Raw genomic sequence first — 26,625 nt, 5'->3', positions numbered from 1 at the left:
CTTTCCTCAGAGCTTGTGATGTGGGAGTGGTATCATGCCCATCCTAATAACATTGGGTTGGTTCTTCATCCACCACAGCATTTGATATTGCTATAATTTTATGAGGCTGACAGGAATTCATAGTTGTAAATGGACCGATTCCCCAAATTATCACAGTGTGCTTACTGAAATTCTGTGCAAGGAGTCCCTTTAGTGTTTACCTAACACGTTTATCTTTTCCTTCCCTTGGTGATCACATTCAAATGATGGGAATTGCCTTAAGATTGTTGTAATGACTACAACATTAGAGTAATGAGAAACTACATTCCACCCTTATTTATCTGCTGCCGTCTTTTTCCACCTTGCACTATTGCAAGTGCATGGAAACAACGTTTGTAATACTATTGAAAAGAAATTCTGACATCAGGTTTTCATTTTGGTTCCTATGAAGCTCTTTGTGCGTGTACTTACCTGTCTAAGTTAACTTAATGAATCACTGAGAATGAAGTAAAACGACTGTGTTTGGAAGCCTGTGTAGTTACACGACTGAAGAAATGAAGAAAATCTACAGCCTTCTCATGCTTGCTGGTGTCTGTGATTGAATAACTGTGAATAAGTGCAAGGGGTTAGACTATCCAAAATGACAGAGAGTCAAGTGCTGTTGGTAAATTAGAGTTAAGGAATTACTTGCATTAGAAATAATTTTACCATATGCCTGCGGGCAGTAAACATGCTATTTTATTTACTGCACGTTATTTTTCTCTTGCCTCTTTGGAAATATCTTTTTCTCCTCGCATCTTTTATTCAGATTTTTTTACCTTTTAAAATAATAAAAAAAAATTAATATTTGCAGATGACGACTGTGGCGATGGAAGTGATGAACTAGGCTGTGTTCACTCGTGTTCTGCTGATCAGTTCAGATGTTCTAATGGTAGATGTATCCCAAGTCACTGGGTGTGTGATGGTGACAATGACTGTGGAGATTTCAGTGATGAAACCAAAACAAACTGCAGCAAGGAAGGTTAGCTGGTTTTTTCTTCCCACACTTTAATACTTATAAACACAGAGAATACTTTATTATAAATACAGAGGACACGTCTTCAGTCAGTGGAAAAAAAGAAAATGCTTTTAACCCTGGTAAAGATTGGAATGGAAAATATGTCAGGTATAATATGATAATACAGAAGTGTATCATAGAAGAAGAATGCATTTGGAAACAAAATGGGTATTATACTGAGATAAGTTTTGTAGTTTTACTTTACTGAATTATGCTAAATGTGATGCTTGTCCTTTTACAGAGATGCATGCTGCCTAGATAGAGAGACAGTAAGCAGCATTCCTTAAGTTGCCATTTATATTTTCTGGGGGTTTTAGGCAGTAACACTCTCATTTTTGTGTGATCCAAGTTTTTTGTTGGTGTTTTTTTTTTTTTTCCCCAATAGTGTTACTGAAGCATAAAAATGTTTTAACAAACTACAGTCCCATTTAAATGCAATACATTGTATTTGTTTGGGTGGGGAGAGAAGGGGAGGATGCTTGTAGAAAAGGATAAAGAATTATCAGATAAGAAGGAGGGAATATTTTTCTCTCATATTTTTCTCATCGTGATTTTTCCACAACAAAGTAACTGTACACGATTTTATTGGTTCTTTTTCATGAGTTTATATTCTACATCTAGCTGCAGACCTCAAACAAATAGATGAATTAGCAGAATGCTGCGCATGAGTGAAGTCCTTAATTTTTATATATTCACAAAATTTATTATTATTATTTATCTGTATCAAAATAATTGGTCTGGAACTAAACTGCTCACTTCCCCCCCCGTTCACATCCATCTCAGAGCTTAAAGTCCCACTCTACCATTTTATACAATACCATATTATGTTGGGATTTGCACCACTGCCTCTGAAATAGCACTTTTACACAGTTGCTGTCAGTTCATACATCTTCTGGTCCTGCTCTGCTACATGATGTGCACTTGTCCAACAACTTGTCTTTGTTTTATTTACAATAGAATGCAAGAATGCAGATTATTTAGGAAAAAAACCAAAGCAACTTTTAATGAAATAAACCGTATATTTATAGACAGTGCTATAAGAATTTATTCAGATAATGCTTTTTGGTACAAACAGGAATGTATAAGCTTATCATTACTTTAAAGTACATTATTGTCATTTGTATGTTATGAAATACTAGAAATACAGTGGTAATAGTTTGGGAGAAAGAAGGCAAGGATAAAATTGAAAAGGCCATAATCTAGAAAATACTTAAGAGAATTAAGTATGTGATGAATAGTTAAAATCACATAGTTATTGTGTTTTGAAACATTCAAGACTGATTCCATAGCTGCACTGAACTGAATTTTATTGCTGTGGAATTCAGAAAGGCTACAACTAGTCTGCCAGTGCTGTAATAGCACAAGGCAGGCAGGTGTCGGGGCCAGAACTCTTGTGGCAGTTACAGCAGAGGTGTGACCTTTCATGTTTTGTGAACTAGGAGATGGACCTTGGTGGAAAAAAGAGGAGAATGAAGAAGGAGGAGGGAATGTAGCTTGAGGGTGAGAGGCAGGGCTTACGAAGCACCAGGAAAACTGCATCAGCCTTGGCCCTCCTTACATCTCCAAATTCATTCTTGTCCAACAGCTGTGCAAAAAAAATAAATTGGTATTTACCTTGAGCCTGTGGTGGAAGGGGGAGTGAAGGGAGCGAGCAGGATAAGAAAGAGCTTGTCTGAAGCTTGTGTTGGAGTGATGAGTTAGAAAGGAATAGTGGGTTTTGAGTCTTATACCTGGGGACTCTGCTTTTGGCTTTGGTTAGGAAGGGGGATTCTAAGTCATTGTAGACTTGGCATGGAAAAAACTCACATGAGCAAGTTCTTCACTGTAATTCTTATTTTTCTAAGAAACTCCCTCTCCTGGAAGATGCAATGGGAAGGAATTTCAGTGCAGTCCTGATGGGAACTGTGTTCCTGAGTTGTGGCGCTGTGATGGAGAAAAGGACTGTGAAGATGGTAGTGATGAAAAAGGCTGTAATGGAACTATACGACTATGTGATGAAAAAACAAAGTTCTCCTGCAAGAGTACAGGTATATGCTTGCAGATATGTTTTGGTCTCATTTACTCATTGTGTGTGTCTGTCTGTGTGTTTGTGTGATTTGATCACATATCTACTATTTGAATACTGCTTTTAATGTTTAATACTACTGAGGTGATGTTACTTGTTGTACTCATACCAGGAGAAGAATATTAATATATTTCCCCTAACCTGTTTTCTCATTTACAATATAAAATATTATATTTACAATATAAAATGGATGGGTTTTGAAATTACTTAAAGCTGAAACTGTTCTATATGACAGTACATCAAACCAAATACTTAAATGTCGCACTTAATAGTACTTCAAAGTCCAGGTATTTTCTTCTGTTTTCCATCTTTGGCCCTAGAAGGAAGTTGATTGAAATAGTATAAAGTAATTAGCTAGAAGACTTCTAAGAATTAGGACTACAGCACTGGAAATTCAAACCGTAATAGTGGAAGAAAAATACATTCTTTGAGAATGTTTAAAATCAAATTCTGCTAAGTATACTTCATCAAAAAATGTGAAAAGAATGAGACAGTCTTTACATGAGGATATTTTGCAAAATAACACTTAGATGGAACATTTTCTTAAGGGACAGTCCAGTTAAGGAAGAAATTAATATATGTCAGCATTGTATTAATCTTTTTACAAATTCTTTCAAAGGTTAATGAAATATTGGGGGTAAAATATGTTCTAAAAGCAAAACTTAATTCTGGATATAACAAGTAGTAATATTGTTGCCATTAGGCAACTATAATTATTACAGGAAAGGAGAACCCACTCTAATGCCTCTGTTATAGCTAAGCATGATAAATGTTGCAGTCTAGTTACGTCAGTTCTGTCCAAAAGTATTTGTGAACATGTGTGGATACAGTGAGATACTTTATTCAAATCTACAGTGTGAACAGCATTCATTTTTAATAAGTGAACTGCTTTAGGATGTCTTAGAAATGCTTGGAGGTTTGCTGCTACTTGGATTTTATAGTGTCATGGTTTAACCCCAACTGGCAACTAAGCCCCACCCAGCCGCTCACTCACTCCCCCCCGGTGGGATGGGGGAGAGAATCGGAAGGGTAAAAGTGAGAAAACTCGTGGGTTGAGATAAAGACAGTTTAATAGGCAAAGCAAAAGCCACGCACACAAGCAAAGCAAAACAAGGCATTCATTCACTCCTTCCCATCGGCAGGCAGGTGTTCAGCCATCTCCAGGAAAGCAGGGCTCCATCACGCCTAATGGTGACTTGGGAAGACAAATGCCATCACTCTGAATGCTCCCCCCTTCCTCCTTCTTCCCCCAGCTTTATGTGCTAGGCATGACATCATATGGTGTGGGATATCCCTTGGGTCAGTTGGGGTCAGCTGTCCCGGCTGTGTCCCCTCCCAGCTTCTTGTGCCCCCCCCAGCCTGCTCGCTGGTGGGGTGGGGTGAGAAGCAGAAAAGGCCTTGACTGTGTGTCAGCACTGCTCAGCAGTAATGAAAACATCCCTGTGTTATCAACACTGTTTCCAGCACAAATGCAAAACACAGCCCCATACTATGAAGAAAATGAACTCTATCCCAGCCAAAACCAGGACATATAGAAATCATAATGTCCAGATTAAAAAATATGGAATACTGAATTTTGTCTAAACATACATTTCGTTTTGTGTTCTTACAGTTTCAATAAAGATGTATGGAACAAGTAGCTGTTAAATGAAATAGCTTCAATAGGTAAAAAGGTATAATTCACTTTTAATAGAATGGTCTGTTCCCTGAAATAGACTGATAGAAACCCTGACACAGGAAATACACTTCTTCCGGATACTGTCTTTTTCCTAGTGCTTAAATGGGGAAAAGGTCTCAAACTATGATGCCTCACTATACGCTTAGCTATGTTTACAGTTGTGCACAAGGAAGGCAATAGCTCAGTCAGTTTACAGGATGAAGGATGAATATGACTTCTTCAGCTGCCGCATATAAATACGGCAAAAAAACTATTTTCATCAAACGTTGGCTAAATTCAAGGGTATGTGGCTTTGATTTAGAGGAAAATGCAATCATGCTTGTTGGTTGTGTGGAAACATCACTTTAGGTATCAGTTGTGACAGTTTCATCCATAATTTTTTTTCTTTCACTATTTTCCTTCCATCAGTCCTGGAAGGAGCAAAACTGCTGTTCTGGAGGAGGCATGTTGGTAATGCATTGGAACAGAAAACAGCAGAAGCAAATTTTTGTTTAGCTACTTTTCAGTTTAATTCCATATGGCAGGACAAATGACTAGTAATGGTTTTATGAGAAATAGTTTCTCAGGTTCCAGAATAAACGTGATTTTCTCTGTGGATTATTCTAAAGAAAGAATACTGTCTAGCTTCCCCATTTATGAGAAATGTTCAGATGGGAGGAATTGGCTAATTCTTCCCTTACAGATTCCTAGGTGGTGGCATCTGATTTCCTAATACAGAATATGATGGGTCTGGGTAGGAACGTGTGTATGGGGGGAGGTGAAACAGCCAATACGTTTTGAGGGAAATTACAGTTGGTGAGAACAGTAATAGTGAAATGTTACTGCCCACTTTTTTGCTTACTTCTTTTTTTGTTTTATGGCTGTAAATAGTAGCTGCAGGGTCTTTCCTTACTGTAGTTTTTGTTGGCTCTGGTTAATCTGTCGCAATGCCACAGACACGCGTGTCATGTTACAATTACAGCATTTGTCAGCCTTCAGCCAAACATGATTTTTCTGCTTAGAGTAATGGTGGTCTCAAGAACCCATCACATCCAGCCCCTTTTCTGATATGCACTTAAGAATATCCAATAGAGGCTATATAGATAGCCTTTTAGTAATTTGCCTCTAACAGTTGAACATTTTTTCCTAATAAGTCATCTGAATCTTTGCTGCAAGCCTAGTTGATTGTGTTCATCTTTTCACTGGTATAAAAATCTTTTGAATATTGAAGGACTTCTGTCATATGTCTCCTTAACCATATTTTTGGCTGAATAAACAAATTATTTTTTTTTTCCCCTCACATGTCTTCTATTTTTATTTTATATTTTTAAAACTTTAGTATTTTTGTTGGCCTCACTGGAACTGTCCGACCTGTGCAGCTCTTGAGCTGCGGTATCCAAAGTCAGCCAAAATGCTGCAGGGCACTTGAGTTAACAGATTTCAGAATGACATTTCTAATTTTTTCAAGAACATCACACGGTTGTGTTTGGTGATGTGTGATGAAAAATATACTAGAGTTTGCGCAGCAGTAGGATATGAGATGCAATAACTACCTGATTGAGATTGACTACTGTTGGACTGCTTCTAGCCAGTTATTTTCTGCTTTTAAATTAGATTAGACTTCTTTTAAATTAGACTAGACTAAATTAGATTTGACTAAGATCCAACTTCCTGTTTTAAATTCTGATTCTGTCCTCCAAAAATTATTACAGGCATGTACTTCAACTCAGTTTTATGAATTACATAAATCTATCCTTTTTATTCCATTTCCTACTTTGCAGTTAGTAGTACTGGACCAAGAGCAGAATCTGTGCAATCTCACTTAAAAAGTCATCTAATTACTCTAATGATGATAATCAAGTACTTCAGTGAAGACAAATGCAAGAGCGCCATGAATACGTCAGTTTAGTAAGCAGTAGATCTGAACTCTATTGTATATTTGTCATACTTGCTGCTTTTTATATTTCTTTCAAGAAGCGGTTAATTTTGTATTTTACTATTTTTAATGCTACCCTGTGGGCTATTATTTTGTACTTCTTTTTTCTCACATGTTAATAATATACTAGAGAAAAAAAAAAAAAAGATGAGGGAAGAAGTAGGATTTCTTTGGAATGGAAAATAAGGACTGTACAAAGAGAGGAAATAAAGTCAAGGGGTGGTTGTTGCAGTGATACTGGAAGAGGAGGGCAGCAGCAATAGTACCGTCTGGATGGGGAGTGTAAGTCAAGATACAAGTATGTGACAAGTAGAGAAGAATGAAGAGAAGTTGATACTGAGGAAGGCAGGGAAGAAAGGGTTTTTGAGAGAGAAAGTGATGAGGAAATTGGTAGGGCTGCCCTACAGATTAAGTGAGGGCTGATGAGGAGGGAAGAGTTACTGTGGAGCGATATGGCATGAGAGGAGTTTTGGAAGAGGAGAAGATTTAGTAAGAGCATAAGAATAGGAAGCATGGAGGAGTTCAAAGGGTGGATGGAAAGGGTATCGGTCATAAGGTGGGCTTACCAGCATTGCTTCCACTTGTTCCCTGCCTGCTCCGTCTCATTAGAGCTGCACGTCTTGTGCAACTACTTTAATAACCTTTTTGAACATACTGATGGTTCAGAATGATGAAATTTCTAACTGGAGGGGTGGATTCAGTTGACATTAAAAATATAAATATAAATAAAAAGAAACCACCACCACAGCAAGTAAGCTAGAAAGTGATATATGTTGTTCCAATACTGTTTTGATCCTCAGTTCATATTATCATTGTTTTCTGTGGTAACAGCTGTCGTCTTTAGGCCCTGAAATTTTTTCTTCTGTCTCATCCAGGAGACATTTATAAACATCTGCTTTCTACTAAAAGCTTTTAAATACCAGAAATGATCATGTTCTTGAACCAAAGTACTTCAGTCTAAGTCTCAGGTTTGTTCTACAAGACCAGAAAGATCATTGACCATCACAACATTTTGTTAAATACTTCAGATTAGAGCATTCTTTCATTTTGATAGGAATGAGATTGAGTCCATTCTATAGGTTAGGAAGGCATTACAGCTTTAGGCAGTAAGAAGTAACTGTAAGAGGAAACTGAATGCAATTAACACTCCACCAAAGTAGTTTTCCTACAGTTGAATATATAATCAGTCAAAAAAAATCTCCTGGGCTCAGTATCCCAACAAAGACTGAACAGTATAGAAAAAGTTAATTCTGTTGTACTTGCTAGTATTTGTAGGAAATAGAAAATGTTGGAGAAGCATTTGGATCCGGCTTTCCCACATACTTGTTGCTTCAGAACTTCTGATTCACTACTTTACACGTACTTCTTCTGTGTTACACAAAAGAGCTATGCAAAAGAACAGATATATTCATTGAGTTAATTAATTTGTGATGGAATTTTACTAGAAAGGTTCCTGGAAACCAAAAACGTGAATTTCAATAAGAGGCAATAAAGCAAAAATACTTCAGTGAATTTTAAGTCATGATTTCAAGACAGTCGTAATACTTCATTAAGTCCATCTCTTTGCAATTTTGGCAAAGATTAATTCCTTGTAAGTATATTCCACTTAAGAACATGTCATAGCTATCATAGTGGAAGGCGAATCTTTTATTATAAAATATATCTTCATTAATGTAAGAGAAAGGCAGGAAAACTGATTTGCTCTCTAAACACTTGTATGTATAAAAGATTAAAAAACAGATTAGGAGCTCTACTGGAAGCAACGTCAATTTACTCTGGGATCTGGTTAGTTTGCTTGACGTCGTTTTTCATTAGCTTTCATTCTACTGCTATGTTATAATAATGTATAAAATCAATGGTCATTTCAGGTTAACGATGAATACGAACACTTTTTTGAAACACTTGTGATTGCATGTAAGGATAAACTGCATACATACGCTTACAACTTTGTTTTCTTGTGTCTGTGCAATTCTGTCTTTTCAGTCTAGGATATTTGGGACTTTGACCGTTATAGAAAATGGTGAAAGCTTTTCATTCTAATTGACACCACTCCCTGTTTAAGTTTTCCAGGTGATTTTACACTGGTAAATTTATGTTCTGTTGTTTGAAACTACACTCACTGTAGTATGATCCTGAATTTCACTTCTTGCTTTTCTTCAACAAAAGTGAAAGCGGTCTCACATTTGCCTCATGAGATGCTACAGAAACATTTTTTTTTTCATTGTTCTTGTTTCACTGTATTTTATCCCATTGTCATTCTGTGAGGACGATGGCACCCTTCCCGTTAAAAGAAGACTAAAATATCAAACGAAAAGCATTACGCTAATCTTAAACAAATATTTCCTTTAAAGGAAACTGTATTATGGCAAACAGTAGAGTTACAGTTAGGGACTGTTGCTACATTGTGTGGAATCTATTTTGAGGTGGTTTTATATTGAACCATGTCATGGGCAATACAGAGTAAAAGACAGCCTGTAGTGAATTTGGCACTGATGTGTATTAAAGAACCAAGGAGATTAGAGTTGATTATTTCACATGTTCACTCGCTTACTTCACCCCCCCAAAGTCATAATCAGTCTCAATTTACTATTGGGAAGATTGCTGCTAAACTGGGAAGGTTGGGCAGAAAGTAGTGTCAGTTCATGGTGTGCAACAGTTTGCAGTTACCAGTCTCGGGCGTAACCAGCCAGTCCCTGGGCATCCACGAGCATTGCTGTCAATGGATCCACACGTTTCCTGGATCTTCCTTCCCATTCCAGCCTGATTTTCTCTACCTAAATAGTTTCTATGCAGAAACACAGTGCAAGATCAGCTTCCTAACCTGTGGTTCTACCTGTTAGAATCATAGAGTAGAATCATGGAATCATTTAGGTTGGAAAAGACCTTTAAGATCATCGAGTCCAACCGTAAACCTAACACTGCCAAGTCCACCACTAAACCATGTCCCTAAGCGCCACATCTACATGCCTTTTAAATGCCTCCAGGGATGACGACTCATCAGAGACGTTGTCTCTTTATTACTTGGAGAATAAAGTATATGCCACTTGTGTTCAGTCCAGGTGTTATCAAAATTTACAGCTAGCCCCTAGTAGTTGTAGCTAGCAAGTCACAAGTTTATGCTTGAGAGCTGAAGAATAGTTTGGGACAGGAGCACACACTCATGCACACCTGTTAAGTGGTAGCATTCACAATCTTGGCTGGTTTTCACCTATTAAAATCCCTGGCTTGGGTGATTCTAATTTAATATCTGCATGTTTTTTAAAGATCATAACCCCTTTCTCAATCAAGAGACTGTCTTGCACCTCTAAACATTGATGGTCAGCACAAAAGTGGAATTTTTTTTTCCCTTTTTGAGGAGTGAAAGAAATTATCTGAAGCCTGGTTTGATAAAACTGAAATCATGTAACAAATTTCATCTGCTGTAGTTATTTTGTCTAAAAGCTGATCATTTATCTGACGTAATCTGGGAATGTATTGTGTATACTTCCTAGAAGGATTTTTGTTTCTCAAAGCCATGCTAATAGAAAGTCATATATTGAAACATTGCTCCTATGGAAGGCTGTTGGAGTAGAAGATAAAGGAAGAAAGATGAAGAAAAGCAGAAATTAAAAACAAAAATTAAAACATTTTAGTATAATTTGATATATTTAACAGATTATGAGGACGTGTCCTGCCTGTATGCAGTTCTGTTCAGCACAGAAATAATTAGGATTGATGTTGTTTGGAAAATTAGACTGTCAACACTGATGCGGATTATGCTTCAGAGTATAAGTACAAGTTGGTTTCTTTCTGTTCACCTAAGAGGAAAGTACTACTAATAGAAAAGCATAATTAAAAAAATATCTCTGTAATGTTACTGAAGTTTGCTTCCAGTCTGATTTCCTGTGTTTATTGTCTCTTTTCTCCAAGGGAGATGCATTAGCAAAGCGTGGCTATGTGATGGCGATATTGATTGTGAGGATCAGTCTGATGAGGATAATTGCGAGGGCTATATGTGTGGACCACCAAAATACCCTTGTGCTAATGATACCTCCATCTGCCTACAGCCTGAGAAGCTCTGCAATGGGAGAAGAGATTGTCCTGATGGATCTGATGAAGGCGATCTTTGTGGTACTTTTTAGACACATTTTCCTGATTATTCTTGATATTGTCTGTCACAATACTTACTGTTGAAAAAGCAGTTCTCATGTTAATCTTACTGAAATTTTATCAGTGGCCTATGTGAGGATTTTTATGTAATCTAAATCATACTGGTTTTGTGCTTCAAGTATTAGTTTTCTTCCAATAAGAGAAAACATAGTTCCTTAGGCAAGTCTTTCATTTCCTAACCCCTTAAAATACTCCTGGAGGTAAACAATTTAAAAGGCTCTGGTATATATGAAAGGATTTAAGCTAATTTGCAGTTCTCTCAAACTGTAGAAGCTTGAGTTGATAGAATCCTATCAGTAGCTGTGTAGGAGTTCATAAAGAAATGCATTGGGATGACTAGGAGGAGTTAACATGTCTCCCTGATGGTGGTGTTGGAAAGGGTTTCATGGCATGTCAGACAATGTGGGTTATCTCAGCAAAATTGTATTCAGTAAGAAAAGCACAAAAATAATTTGATAAATCTGACAGAAGTATAACAAATAACCTAATTGAATTATTATAAAATATATGCAAAGATAAAATGAATAGATTTTAAAAGAATCTGTAGCAGTGGTATTGTACTATAGCAATGGTTTAGAGATAAGAAGCGAAACATGGTTTGTAGGAAAAAATTAGGTAATTTTATAATTCTTTTTTATTATATCAACAATTTGCCTCTCCCCACTGACCTTGCTTTGCAAAAAATGTTTTACAATCATCTCCAGTGTTTTGTTACAATGCATTTGGAGATGTTTACAAGCATTTTCACCCTCTAGGATCTATCTCTACTAGGAGAGCCTGCACTGGGCTGTGCTGAGTCACCTGAATTGCTTAGCGTAGGAGGCAGAGTTCACTGGCCGGGGAACAGCTGCCACGGGATATGGCAGAGAGATCTTTACGCTGTCCTGCTCTGTTGGTCTGCAGACTGGACTGTGAGAGGATATCTTAAATTCAGTGTTCCTCTGGAATATGTTAAGATTACGTTGTAGACCTAAATCCTCTGAGAGCTACGTATGAATCCCACGCTGTCTAGACTCCAGGTGAAAAAAATTACAGCATTAAGGTCATTTATATTCTTTCTATGCTATTTCTGTGTTTGGACAATTATCTTCCTACTAGTAGTAGCCCATTATGACACCTATATCCTGTTGGATACTGTGTAGGGCCAAGCTTGGTTTTTAACAGTTGTTACAACTTTTAGACGGTGTGTTATTAGTCAACAAGTATTTCAGCAGTTGTTAATTACTTAGTTTTAAAACATACCTAAGCATAAACTGAAGGACAAATATGGGATGAGGAGCAACACATTTGCATGTTAAAGGAGCTTGATCCTTTTTTGTCATGATAAAAAACCCCCACAAATCTGAACAAGGACTGTTGCAAGAAGGGCTTTTTTTTTTTTTTTTTTAAGTGGGAAGGAAATAATTCTCCTGTAGAAAACTGTTGTGTTTTACACATCTTATCACAAGTGAGCAAGGCTTTCAGAGACTTGTTAGAATCAAACAAAATAACTAAAAGACGCAAATAGATTAAAAATAAAAGTGAAACCTAGTTTCCAGTGTAACAATGGACCAGTTTGGCCCTCCCGTTGATTCCCTGGATTTCAGTAGTACTGTGAGGTAAGGAGTAGTTCTGTGCTTTTTTCCTTCAGAAGTCACAGAATTTCTCACAGACACAATTATCCTGCTTTTAATTCAGATGCTTTCAAGGTTTCACAAATCACCTTCAATCCATTTAGCAGAGCTTTACAAATAATCAGTTATCTGCAGAATATAGTGTGAGAGCACTGACACAGAGAATGCAGAAGTAGTATTCTCTAGTAGCTGTTATTGGAAAAGGAGGAGAAAGAAGTCCTGATTTTTAAATCTTATTTATACGTGTTTCTTTGACAAGTTGCTTGGGATATAGATACATAGGACTAAGAGTTGGAGCCTTCTCCCCGCAAGCTCAAGTGGCTGGAGGCAAGGAAAGTATTTGGGAAAGTATGCTTATTTCTTTGTACGTCAGCTTTTGGTCACCATTGAAGGCGGTTGACCCATAATGGTCTTTGGACTGACTCTGTATGGACACTCTTTAATTCTTAAGTGAATGAAATAATATGCATGAAGGTTTGTAAAAATGTATATACGTTGTACATCTGCCATTCTAAAATCCTGAAAGATTGCCGTAAAGCTGCCATGCTGAATACTTGCAAATTATCTAATTTTAAAAATAAATATAGAAAGCTGTTTAACAAATGTAAAATCCAGTTTGCGCTTCTTAGGGGCCTTTTCTGTGTTTTAGTTGACCTGGTGACTTTAAGAATATTCAGTATAACTGACAGCCCTTGTGGCCCTTAATGTTTTTTTTTTTCCATGTTATTTCAGATGAATGTTCACTTAACAATGGTGGATGTAGCCATCAATGTTCCGTGGTTCCTGGAGGAAGAATTGTATGTTCCTGCCCTGCAGGATTCAGTCTTAGTATAGACAACAAAACTTGTGAGATTATGGATTACTGTACCAAGCACCTTAAGTGTAGTCAAGTATGTGAACAGCATAAAAATACTGTCAAGTGCTCATGTTATGAAGGCTGGAAGCTTAGTAAGGATGGAGAAAATTGCGTTAGTACTGGTAAGTTGAAATTCAGTGTATTTTCAATATTCCAGTCGTTAATAGCTGTTATGTCCATTTAGTGAGAGGTTATTTCCTTTTTTTAAATAAGAAATACAGGCTTGGATTATCCAAATGTGGGGCTGATAGCAATCTGAAGAACTCATTAAAGCTGTCCCTTTTCTTTAATGCAGGATGAAGGGGTATCGCAATATTAGTTCATTGCTTATAAGACCTTCTAAGAGTGTTAATACCAAATAATTTCTAAGTAATTTGAAGTTTTACACAGTTTTTCATGTATATTGAATATGCAGGGGATATATATATGTAAGTGTGTGTGTGTATATATAGAATATGGGGGATTTACTATGTATTTTGAAAAAATGGATCAATCTATGACATCATGATATTGATCAGTATTAGTTGAAGGTTCAGAAGTTTAATTTTGAACGTGCACGCACACACACATAGTCAATTATCTGCTGCCTGTTAGTGTTCACACTTTAAGCTATTTTTTCACCTACGACATTCTGGTTCTTGCTTTTTGACATCAGTAAGCCCGTTCAGCTCACTAATCAAGAAGGAAACCACCCTAAGCCAAAACGGGAGAGGGGAATGCATTCCCCTCATTGTTCACTATTGACATGTACTGAAGCATGATTTAGAAACTATGTTAGGGGTGTCTTTTTCAAGTGCAGTGTGAGTATGTGTGTGAAATACAAACACGTATGTGCAATATAAACTGTCATCACATCTTTACCCCCCTGTAGGGAGTTTAAAATAGCATTGATTGTCTAGATTTTCAAAATTTCAGTTTAGGATTCTTTGATACTTTTATTCCTTATTATCTTTATTCTTTGATAGTACCTTACCATTTCTGAGTAGAAATATCTCCCAAACCGTCTATCATTTATTTGGGTATTTCATAATTCAATAGATATCATGATTAAGATATTCCTGATTTATTCCAGATACTCAGCATTTCCTCAGATGAATCACATGAAAAAATACTGAATCAGTAAGCTAGAAATAAAAGCCCAACTTTCCAATTGCTAGTCACCTGAAATAATTTAGTAGCTAGCAGCCAACTTAATGGTCCATATTTCAGAAAAGGCAAATTCTAATCCTTCTGCTTTGACAATGTTTGAGCTAATTAACAAAACATTTTAGAACCTTGTTACAGTAGTAACGAAGCCCATAATTTACTTATGGCCAAAATATCTATTGCATGTGATAAAAATAATGTTTCTCTTTGCCAAAACAAATTAAAATTTAGTTTTATGTCATGGATGTTCTCGTAAATTACACGTCTTGCCTTTGAGCTATTTTTTAAATTCATTAAGAATGTGGTTTACATTCATCAGGCCAGAATAACTGTTATTACAATTTCCAGAATTATCTCCAAATTAAATCTTTGTGTCTCCATAATTGTTACTATCATACGTAAATGGGACTCCAGTATGAGATCAGGAACATATGTTGTTCAGATGTTACTGAGCTATGCTGATAGACTCTCAAATCATGCTTCACTGGCATATTACTGTGGCTCTGTATATGTGAACTTTATTGCTGTTAAAATTCTTATTTTATGACACTGCTTTAGTCTTAGTCTCATTGACTTTTAATCAATCCGATTTGTTTTATTATGGACATTTCCAATAATTCAAAAAGTGCATTCTTACTGGATTACAGAAATGAAAGGATTAAAAGCGTTTAAGACAGTAACTTGGTGGAGGAAAGCTTGAAACAAACTTTAAATTAAAGCAAATAGAAATGACCAGTATTTGGAAGGTAAGGGAAAAAACCGCAAAGTGAAATACACTCACTTGTGCTGAAAAGAAAAGTGAGACCATGGTTTTGCAGTTTTTCTTAAGCCCATGAGATATTTCTGCTTAATGTTTACTGATGTTGGTGAGAATCTGAAGTTACAAATTGCTTTTTCACAGATTTTCTCAAAGAATGTAATATTAAATATATGATCTGAGACCGGTGATGTCAGCTGGTATAAAGAAAAATGATACCTTTCTTTACAAACCGTAAAGATACTATCCTAATGTCATCAAAGCTGCAATAAAATTATTCCATGTTAAATATGACATATGCTTTTATAGTCACTAATAATCTTGGCCCCTTTCAGTTTATTTCATTTGAAAGGCATGATAAATACTCTGAAGGACAGATCCTCTGATACTGTAGTTGTTGACTGTGTGAAGAGCATTTTAGTAAAGTGAGCACAATTTTGGTCTCATTTGTGAATCTGTTAGCCTCAAAATGTCCATACCATTTATGTCTCTGTGCATGAGATCTTAAATGAACATAAAATAAATTTTAAAAGGTTTCATACAGTACTATTACAAGTAGAGTTCAGTGATCTTGCGAAGATAAACAGTCCCCCAAATGCCAAACTACTTCTTCAATAATACCAGTTGGTATAAAGTAATTCTTAGAATACCCATAGTGATTTAAAATGCCTTTAACCGGGAGTAGATGTGTATTATATTAAAGCAGTAACTAATAATCCTTTTTCCAGGAGAAAAAAATTACTCAGAGGAAAATTATTACCTTGCCCTCAGCTGCATTTTTTTGCTATCTAAAATAGCACTTTCCTATATACAGTCAAACATTTCACTAGCACACAGCAATAACATGTAAAGTTAGTATGCGGCATTTCACTTTTTCAAAATATTGTAAAAACGTTTACTTGAGTGTCCATCAGAAATCTAATGGGAATATGAATGCTGAAAATGCAGTAATGTATATGATTTTTTTTTTTTAACGGCATATCAGAATCAAATAGTGTTTGTCAGAGGAATCTAATGAGTTACCAGAGAAATATAATGAGTTACGGAATAATAATTATATAGAAATAAATTGCTTGAATTGAGCAGTTCTTTTCTTTTTAGTTTCTCTTTCAATGTCTTTCTCTTAGTTTCCCCTGTTTTTCCTTATTTCTGCTTATGTTCTCTTCATTTTTGAGGATTTTAAGTGTTGTGTTTTTTCTCCTTCAGAGTTTCTTCACTTTCCATATCTCTTGTTTTCATCTAGTTTGCTTTTTGCTGTTCTGGCATGTGTACTGTTACATTACTGACTTCCCAAAGACTAAATGTTTTATTCACATTTGAATTTGTATTGATTGAACTAAAAGTATGCTACAGAGCTCCATTATTCAGATAGAAAGTCAATATAAATTACATGTTTTCATACTTTTCTTCCTAGTTTCTCTTGGAACATATTACAAAATAAGTTGTGCTGATATATTGCATTTGCACTCTTATAGATGATAATAAGCATACAGAAAAAAAACTGTTCTTGAAAGATATTTAAATTTCATGTTTATGTTCAGCCTTTCAGAATTTGGCGTAATAAAAGTTAGATGAACTCAGAAACACTTAGCTTATTATAGATGTAGTTAAAAAATGACTGTCAACCTTTTCAAAGCTGTGGGAACTCTGTTATATTACTATAGAGAGAGATATATATATTTGGAAAAGAGGGTGATGTGTCTGTACGTTTGATCTGTTTTAGCTGGGTTTAAATTCAATTTTGTTATAATTTCCAGAGAGCTTTCAATACTGAAATGGGGGGGGGGGGGGTGCGGCGGGAAGGATGGTCCAACCCTCTCTGAGCAAAGTCAAAGTTTTTTTTCGGACTCTTTACAAAGTTATCATTTTCCTTTGAGGTAAATTTCATAAAAGCACAGTGTAGGTTGCTCGCTGTGCTACTGTTGTTACAGTAAGCTTCAGTTAGCATTTTTTCCAAGAAAGAATTTTAAATTAAAACCACTGGAAAAGGTGAAGCATTATTCTTTCTATACAGCCTTTTCTGAGTGTGTTGTTTAGGCAGTTTTCTTCTATCAGAATTTTTTCTTACAACTGTTAATGCAGTTCATGCTTTATGTTTGTATCATATATTTTATACACTTACCTATATGATAAAAAAGCTTGGTGCAGTCATGAAATCAGAAGGTACAGAAATGTATGATTTTCCTCTAATAAATTATCAATTACTTTTCTTTAAAAACAGCTTTAAAGAATGGAATCAATAATCATTACATTGAATTGAGTTAAGGTGAGATTTTATGAAAATACTCTTAAGCAATTGGTAAAATAAAAAGTACTTGCTCTCAATTTCCAGAAGAGGAATCAAGTGGGAAAACAACATCAAATTTTTGTTTTATACAGTGATGGAAGCATAACCTTAAATAAAATTGATTCGATCCAGGCTGAAAATTCTAATTCACTATAATATAGCTCATTTTATACAGTCATTGAATGATAAGGTTGGAAGGAAGATCAAAGGCTATCTAATACTGCTGCTGTTTATCTGCTTTCAAAGACCTTCAAGACACCTTCAGTGGTGAACTCCAAGTTTCCCAGGGGTGAGATGTTTCAGAGCCTCACTCTCCTTAAGATTTTTTTTCCTAGTCTTTCTGAGTCTTCCTGCTCCAGTTTAAGCCTTTAATCCTTGGCCTACTTGTTATTTATACAGCAAAACCAAGATTTTTCCCATTTTCAATTCATCAGCCTTTTATGTCTTTGGAGAATTTTATGTGCTTCCACTCATCATCTTATTCCATTGGTTTTTAAATTAAGCAATTCCAGTTTGTTCATGCTTTCCTTGCAGGCCATACTTTCTAGACCTTTTACAACACTTGCTGATTTCCTCTTGCATTCCTGTAGTTGATTCACATTCTTTAAGAGCCGTGCTCAGAACAGGGTACAGTATTGTAGACTGTCTTCACCAAAGCTTAGGAGGAGGAAGTGGCAGGGTCATGTCATATTTATTTCAAGTACAAACCTTGAGTTGACCTTATTTACAGTGCCATGCCACTGTTGATCTAATTTTCTAGATTCTTTCCTACAGATCTGGTATCCCATCAGTTATATACTCAATTTTATGTAGCTTATTATCCTTGAAATGTGGTATTTACTACACATACAATAAGGGGGGGGGGGTGTGAGGCAGTAATAAGTAAAACTCTAGACTACTCCAGTGTCTTGGGTTTGTGTGGCAAGATTTTGGTAGCGGGGGGATACAGGGGTGGTTTCTGTGAGAAGCTGCTAGAAGCTTCCCCTGTGTCAGATAGAGCCAATGCCAGCCGGCTCCAAGATGGACCCGCCGCTGGCCAAGGCCGAGCCCATCAGCAATGGTGGCAGCGCCTCTGCGATAATGTATTTAAGAAGCGGAAAAAAAAAAAACCTGTGCAACTGCAGCCGGAGAGAGGAGTGAGAATATGAGAGAAACGACTGCAGACACCAAGGTCAGTGAAGAAGGAAGGGGAGAAGGTGCTCCAGGCACCAGAGCAGAGATTCCCCTGCAGCCCGTGGTGAAGACCATGGTGAGGCAGGCTGTCCCCCTGCAGCCCATGGAGGTCCACGGTGGAGCAGATATCCACCTGCAGCCCATGGAGGACCCCACGCCGGAGCACATGGGTGCCCGAAGGAGGCTGTGACCCCGTGGGAAGCCCACGCTGGAGCAGGCTCCTGGCAGGACCTGTGGACCCATGGAGAGAGGAGCCCACGCTGGAGCAGGTTTGCTGGCAGGACTTGTGACCCTGTGGAAGGGACCCACGCTGGAGCAGTTTGTGAAGAACTGCAGCCCATGGGAAGGACTCACGTTGGAGAAGTTCCTGGAGGACTGTCTCCCATGGGAGGGACCCCACGCTGGAGCAGGGGAAGAGTGTGAGGAGTCCTCCCCTGAGGAGGAAGGAGCGGCAGAGACAACGTGTGATGAACTGACCCCAACCCCCATTCCCTGTCCCCCTGCGCCGCTCAGGGGGAGGAGGTAGAGAAAATTGGGAGTGAAGTTAAGCCTGGGAAGAAGGGAGGGGTGGGGGGAAGGTGTTTTAAGGTTTGGTTTTATTTCTCATGATCCTACTCTGATTTGATTGGTAATAAATCATAGAATCATAGAATCATTGAGGTTGGAAAAGACCTCTAAGATCATCGAGTCCAACCATTGACCCAACACCACTACCCACTAAACCATGTCCCTAAGTGCCTCATCTACACGTCTTTTAAATACTTCCAGGGATGGGGACTCCACCACTTCCCTGGGCAGCCTGTTCCAATGTTTCACCACTCTTTCAGTAAAGACATTTTTCCTCACGTCCAATCTAAACCTCCTCTGGCGCAACTTGAGGCCATTTCCTCTTGTTCTATCGCTTGTTACTTGGGAGAAGAGACCAACACCCCCCTCGCTACAACCTCCTTTCAGGTAGTTGTAGAGTGCGATGAAGTCTCCCCTCAGCCTCCTTTTCTCCAGGCTAAACAGTCCCAGTTCCCTCAGCCGCTCCTCATAACACTTGTTCTCCAGACCCCTCACCAGCCTCGTTGCCCTTCTCTGGACACGCTCCAGCACCTCAACGTCCTTCTTGTAGTGAGGGGCCCAAAGCTGAACACAGTATTCGAGGTGCAGCCTCACCAGTGCCGAGTACAGGGGCACGATCACTTCCCTACTCCTGCTGGCCACACTATTTCTGATTAAGTTAATTTCCCCAAGTCGAGTCTGTTTTGCCTGTGACAATAATTGGTGAGTGATCTCTCCCTGTCCTTATCTTGACCCACGAGCCTTTCATTATATTTCTCTCCACTGTCCAGCTGACGAGGGGAGTGACAGAGCGGCTTTGGTGGGCACCTGGCGTCCAGCCGGGTCATCCCACCACATCCAGTCATCCAGGCTACAGTGATTGATTGCTACATTATGTAAAGCAGCGTGGTGGCTGGACTCTGGCTCACAACTCACCATCCAGGCAATAATTACTGCTATCCATTTGGCTGTGTTTAAATAGCCTTATCATAGAGGAACCTATATAAAACTAGTTTCTGTCTGCTTTCTGAATTCTTTCCAGAGAAATTTTGCACTGCAATGCAGTGCCTCGTTTGTCGCAATATCAATCATCCTTTTGTTTTGTGTAGTATCACGTCTATGACTTGACTGTATGTCAGCCACAATAACCAAGGATCTGAATTTACATCTTTGCATTGTTACGGGAAGGGTAAGAAAGAGGGGGGAAAAAAGCATGTGACCTGCTCATTTAAACCAAAATGTCCAAATAAACAAAATGGTGTTACTTTGCCTACACATATTTTCCTACCCATTTCTCATTGTTGATTTACAATCTTAAGTACTGTACCTTAAATTTGTCAAGATCCCATTGAACTCTAATCCTTTTCATCAGTGTACTTGATAAATTGCACCGTAGGTTATGTAGCTTAAGCTAGACTTCCTCTACTTTGAATGAAAAAAACCCCATCCAACATAGCACAGATTTATTAGGTTTCTTTTTCTCCATTGTGGTGTTAATTACTGAGAAACATAAAAGGAGCTACTGGTGATGTCCATCATATGTGTTCTTATGCACTGGAGTTGCCTAATAAGCAGTGTCAGTAGTCTGTGGTGTCCTGCATAGTAGCTACCAATTTATCAGAAATTAGGAAGTGCCATTAAAGTGTTTCTCAGGTTCAGATAACTGGTACTTGTGAAATAGCTACTAATTCAGTGATCCTGTTCTTCATTAAATTATTTAACTACTGCAGAGCTTTGAAAAATTGCCTTTGCAGAAAGTCGTTAATTGCTTTAACAAATAGGAGGATCATATGGAAAGTCCAAGCCAGATTATGAACAAGTAGTTCAAGAGCAGAAAAGGATTGGTGTGAAAAACTTACTTTATTAAAGTGGATATACCAAGTTGATTCAACAGTTTACAGAATCCAATTTTTGTCTTTCTTGTTTGTTTTATTAACACAGCTACTTGTTTGAAAAACTTTTCCTAATCTAAAATATGTAAGAACTATAATAAAAAAAACAATTTTATTGTATAGTTGACCTATGCAGAGAGCGTTTACAGATATTTCTGTATAATTTGATATAAGCTCACAGGCACAAATAATCTAGCATTAATTGAATAACAAAGGAAGGAGAACTTTAGTGGCGGTTGGATTTGTTATGGGGTGTATCAATAAGCATATAAAATGTTCATTTTCTTGCTTGGTAGTTTGGGCTGAGGGGTTTTTTTAAGCACTTCAATTGAAAACACAAGTTACATTATATATATTCAAAAGGTACATTATATATATTTTAGTAAATTGTTTCAACTAACTGGCATTTGAAACAACGTATAATTTAATGGATTAATTTTTCTGAAACTTTTGAGAAGACAGATTTCAATTTTGATAACATGCAATTTTTAAACCTCTAATTATGGACTCCTTGTGGTAAAGCTACAAAACACGGTTCGATAGTTGAGTTTGATATTCCCGAATTTAATGTTTAATATCTCTAGTTGTGATCAAAGATAATGCTAGAAGGGAGAAGTGAGAAGTCTGTGGGACTAAAAATGTATTTGAAAGATTTATCAGAAGATGAATTGTTTTAATCATTTGTTTCTCCTGATAAAGTATTCTGTTCTTCTTATTCCACTTGTCATTTATATCAATATGTAACAGTATCTTCTTTATTATTCTTTTGAAATATATAATCTTCTGCTTCCAGATCCATTTGAGGCTTTCATAATTTTTTCTATTCGACACGAGATCAGAAAAATTGATCTTCACAAACGTGACTACAGCCTCTTAGTTCCTGGTTTAAGAAATACAATAGCACTTGATTTTCATTTCAGTCAGAGTTTACTGTACTGGACAGATGTGGTAGAGGACAAAATTTACAGAGGCAAGCTCTCTGATACTGGAGGTATGAATTTAATCTTTAATTTCTTAACAGTAAGAACAACTGCAGTTACAGGGTGTTAGACCTGATAAATTGTAACTGAGCTACCATTCACAGAAACAGAATTTATGATGGCATTCTGCCTTTAAAAAGTTGTATATCTAGATTGTACTTGATGTAGAGCTAGAAAAATACTTTTTGTTATAAAAGTTTCCTCTTGCAATAGGCTATAGGAGGAAGAAAATGGCAAACGCAAAGGGCTGATATTTCTTCCTGTTCCAATGAGTGCAATATTGATTTTTTTCATTTTTTCTAATTTACCTTCACCTTATTAAAAAAGTATAAGAATTTATCAGACACCTGATAAATTATCTGCTCTCACTAGGTGAAAGGTTTGGCTTCATAATTTTATAGCATTCAGAAAGACTTGTTCTTTGCCCTGATGACATAATTATGGCCTATAACTCAATATAATCTCATAATATATACAAAGGTGTTTTTACAAAATGTTCTCTGTTGAAGTGTATATTCAGGTGCTTTCATTCCTGCATGAGCTAACAGGCATAAGTATGTTTAACTTGCTTTTGAAAAAGTTCATGTATGCATTCGTGTGTACGTTCTCCGACACGTTTGTTTTTTGGTTTGGGGTTGGTTTTTTTTCTTCTCCATAGTAGATGGTATTTGTGGGTATTTTTATATCCACAGATCCAGACCAGGAAGGAAATATCCTAGACTGCTAAGTATGTAAAGACAGCCAAAGACTTGCTACTTTTCATTAATGATTGTGGTGTTTGTATAAAACCAGTAAGGTAGTCTGTTGTCGTCACGCTGTATTATAATCATACTATACCAAAACCCAAGTGATTTCTGCGCTCTATTTAAAAAAAAAATTAAAAATTACTCCCTCAGTCTTGCAGCTGTCAAGAACTGACTTGCATCTGCAAAAAGCACTGTGCCTTCCTGGAAGTCCTGAGGGCTAACAGAGTGCTTCTGTAGTTGCAGTTTGTGTGAAAAATTTTGAGACCCTCCAGAGGAAGTATTTGGTAGGGAAGAGCTGTTAGTAGACAGTGACAGCATGAATTGTGCATGTGAATTCGAAGGAACAAAGTAAGGCTATTTATTGTAGAGCTTTTCAAAATGTGTAGTCCAAACAGAGTTCTCCCTGCCATTTCTGTCTTCATCACAATGTTTGTTTTCTCTTTTTCTGATTGAGAAAGAACTGAAATAGAGCTGCATGAGTTTTGTCTAGTATGTCTAGTCACCGGGAGGTGAAGCATGAGCACATCCTTCATAGATGCTGCAAAAGAGGTCCCTGGTAATAGGGCACATGCACGTCTCCTGTGTTACTCTGCATGTGATCTCTGACCTTTACTGAATGTTTCAGAGCTTTACTTTCTAAAGCATCAGAGAACTAAAAATTTCTATTACTGTGGAATGAAGTTTATTTGTATATTGCCAAAAGTGTGCTTATTTACAGCAGTCTATCGCATTTGTAAAGAAAAAATGTCACGTGGAACAAAGTGTTATCATCCATCAGATTAATCAAGAATTCAATCCAAGAGCATGTGATAGACTGGTATGTCCGTGTTCACTATATCAGACTCTATAGTAGTTCTTTAAGAGTCTCTCTCTCTTTCCCCCCACCCCCCTTTCTTTTTTTTTTTAAGGTGTTAGTGCCATTGAGGTGGTAGTACAACATGGCCTGGCCACACCTGAAGGTCTTACTGTAGACTGGATTGCAGGAAACATATACTGGATAGACAGCAATTTGGACCAAATTGAAGTAGCAAAACTAGATGGTACTTTGAGAACAACGTTAATAGCAGGAGCTATGGAACATCCAAGGGCTATTGCTTTGGATCCCAGATACGGGTAATTAGAAAAAGTTTACTTTTTCATGTTGCAAAGTATTTTAAAGATAGAAGTTTAAATGTGAGATTATTTGATTTCCTTTTTTGCTGTGAGTTATAGTTCCTGATTTGTCTTTAATACTTCTTGAAAGTATATTTTGAGTGAAATCCGTTATTAGCATGTTTTGCCCCAATGCAAAGGGTTAAGAAAAGGTAAGTCGGGAGATACAGGGGTCTATTTGTTGGCAAATTACTTCCCTTGCTATGTGATTGTTTAATTTAATTTTTTAATATGGATGATAGTAACTGAAGCCTTTGGTCTAACCTTCCTGTGTGGTTAATGGACAGATTTAGGTATTGCAAGGTGATTCGTCTCACTTAGAGACTTATTTTTTGGTGGGACTATAAAAGTATAGCTTAGATGTTACTGGAAGACTAAAAGTTGAGTGAGGTGTAAATCCCACCTTTTGTGTTTGGTTCTCCATCTTTAAAGTGGAGATAATGCTTGCCAACTTCTATCAGTATTTTTCTATCTATTCATAAGGGATATTCTATAAACTGGAATATTATTAACCATAGGCAACTGAGTGTAGCAGATTCAGCCTACTACCACAAAGATGTATTTTATGTAATGCCTGTCATAATTAAATGTTTCCAATAAATATTAGAATGTTTTCATAATATCAAACAAAATACTAAAACAGGCCAAAATTGGGTGTTTAAAAAAAAGTGTGCTTAAATTAAAATATTGCCTGATTTTGGTAATATGCTAACACAATAAAAACTGTTTTCCCATAAAGTGTAATTTTAGCAATCATCAAACATATAAATGTATTTCACAATTCCATTTTAAAATCTTCACAGTAAAAAGAAACACTAACTTAGGATATTTTTGCATCCTTTTAAAATTAGCCTCATTTTTTTTGGCAGAGCAAAAATGACCCATACACACCATTTATATTAAAATTTAAGTCAATAGACTTAAGTAGTGGAAGGGAAGTAAAACCGTTCATGGAACCCTTAACTCCCTGTTGAGCTAGGTGTCGGTTCTGATTCTTTATTGAAATTCAGTCTACTACTACAAAAACTTTACGATTCTTGGAGTTAGAGCAGTGTTTTGAGGCTATATGAAATTACACTCTCATTACAGAAACCTCATTACCCCATATTGTGTGTAGCTGGATCCTCTTAGGGTGACCAGAAGGTAATGGTCAATAGCTACAGCCCCTTCTCATAATAATTATTCTTTCAGAGAGGAAAAAAAAAAACAAAAACAAAAAAAACACTGCAAATTAAATGTGGCCAAAGATAACATAAATTACAATGAGTTTGCAGAATCATCATATTTAATTTTCTTTAGGAACCCGCTATGATCTATCACGTGTCTTCACTGAATATTTATTTCAGAAACACTGCTGTGGACGTAAAAATAAAAGTAGATAAAGGTCCCGGATTCCGGGACCTCAGGTCCCTCTGGGACCTAAAATTCCGAATTAGGAAGTACATGCTTTAATGATTAAGGACCCTGCCCTCTCAATTCAGATGCTAGAAAGCTTATTTACAGAGTGCATCACTTATCTATAGAGGTCTTTAAAAAGAGGCATCCTGCTGGCAGAAGAATTGGCAGATAAGTTGTTCAAATTAAATGGTTGGGAGGAAAAATAAATAATCAAATCACCAATCTTCCTGAAACTGAAGGCTTAATCTGCCTTTTGAAAAGGTAGAAGTAATTGAATGCTATGCTTTGTTAAAAGTGAGGAAAGAGTAAAATCTTTGAACGCAGATGGGAACAGCTCTTCAATCTTTTCACAAATAAATACGAATAAACAAACACTGATGTTTCAAAGTAGATGGTTGTGTTAGGATTGCACAAATCCTGTATCCCAATGGAGGCGAGGCTGCCATAGCCCCATGCCTTTGATTCCGACCTGCAGTGAGGCTGAGCACATATTCCCAGTCCACACACACACAGATGCACATACACAACATACATAAATTTATATACATACGCACATGACCGGTCACAAAGGTCTACACAGGCAGAAACTCTCAGCACTGAGACAAACAGCACCAATGGTCTCATCCTGTTAACCTCTCTGGCTGTTAAGGATGAAGGTCTTTTAGTGGGAAACATATATGTATGTGTAATGTGGATTCCTCCGGTAGCTGGGTATAGACAGTCCGTCTACCCGTCGGCTGGCCCTGGGATCGCTCGGCTGCCCAGCTGCTGGCTCCGGGACGTGTGAGGCCCCGAGGCTGCAGCCCCACACCAGTTGCTGGTGAGGACCCATCACACACACGGCCGTAGCTGGGCGTAGGCCCCCAGTCCCACCCAGTAGCTGGCCCTGGATCCCCGCTGTCCCCCGCTGCCACACACACACACGTGAGCGTCTCTCAGTCAGGCCCCAGACCTCACTGAGGTTCTCTCTGCCAGTTAGCCTGGCCCCCCTGCTCCTTGGAGTAGCCAACTCCCCCAAGTGCCTCGCTCCCAGAGACGCACGCATACATCTGGCTGCCATCCATTTAACCCACTCACCAGTCGGGCTTCACCTTCGCCAGCGATCGCACACTGACAGGCACGCCCTCGCTCGCTCCAGTTGCCGGCACCCCAGACGTACAGGCCCTGTGAGCTGTCGTCCGGCTCCGGCCGCTGGCACGCAGCTGTCTGTACACGCAGCGTGGACACGGAGCAGGG

At 37.6% G+C, this 26,625-nt stretch overlaps 1 protein-coding gene across 3 annotated transcripts in view; it reads left to right on the top strand.

Moving 5' to 3' along the window:
• Nucleotides 1-26,625, top strand: part of LRP1B (LDL receptor related protein 1B) — a 780,133-nt gene that overhangs the window by 508,050 nt on the left and 245,458 nt on the right. For all 3 annotated transcript variants that reach the window (XM_076343117.1, XM_076343116.1, XM_076343115.1), the window contains 6 exons: nt 833-1,000; nt 2,881-3,063; nt 10,604-10,804; nt 13,189-13,434; nt 21,907-22,104; nt 23,748-23,952. In XM_076343117.1, the coding sequence (XP_076199232.1) occupies nt 833-1,000; nt 2,881-3,063; nt 10,604-10,804; nt 13,189-13,434; nt 21,907-22,104; nt 23,748-23,952 (1,201 nt within the window). The remainder of the gene's footprint in view (nt 1-832; nt 1,001-2,880; nt 3,064-10,603; nt 10,805-13,188; nt 13,435-21,906; nt 22,105-23,747; nt 23,953-26,625) is intronic.

This window comes from Aptenodytes patagonicus, chromosome 6, assembly GCF_965638725.1.
Source record: "Aptenodytes patagonicus chromosome 6, bAptPat1.pri.cur, whole genome shotgun sequence".
Lineage (NCBI taxonomy): Eukaryota > Metazoa > Chordata > Aves > Sphenisciformes > Spheniscidae > Aptenodytes > Aptenodytes patagonicus.
This window is presented reverse-complemented; position numbering and strand designations above follow the sequence as displayed.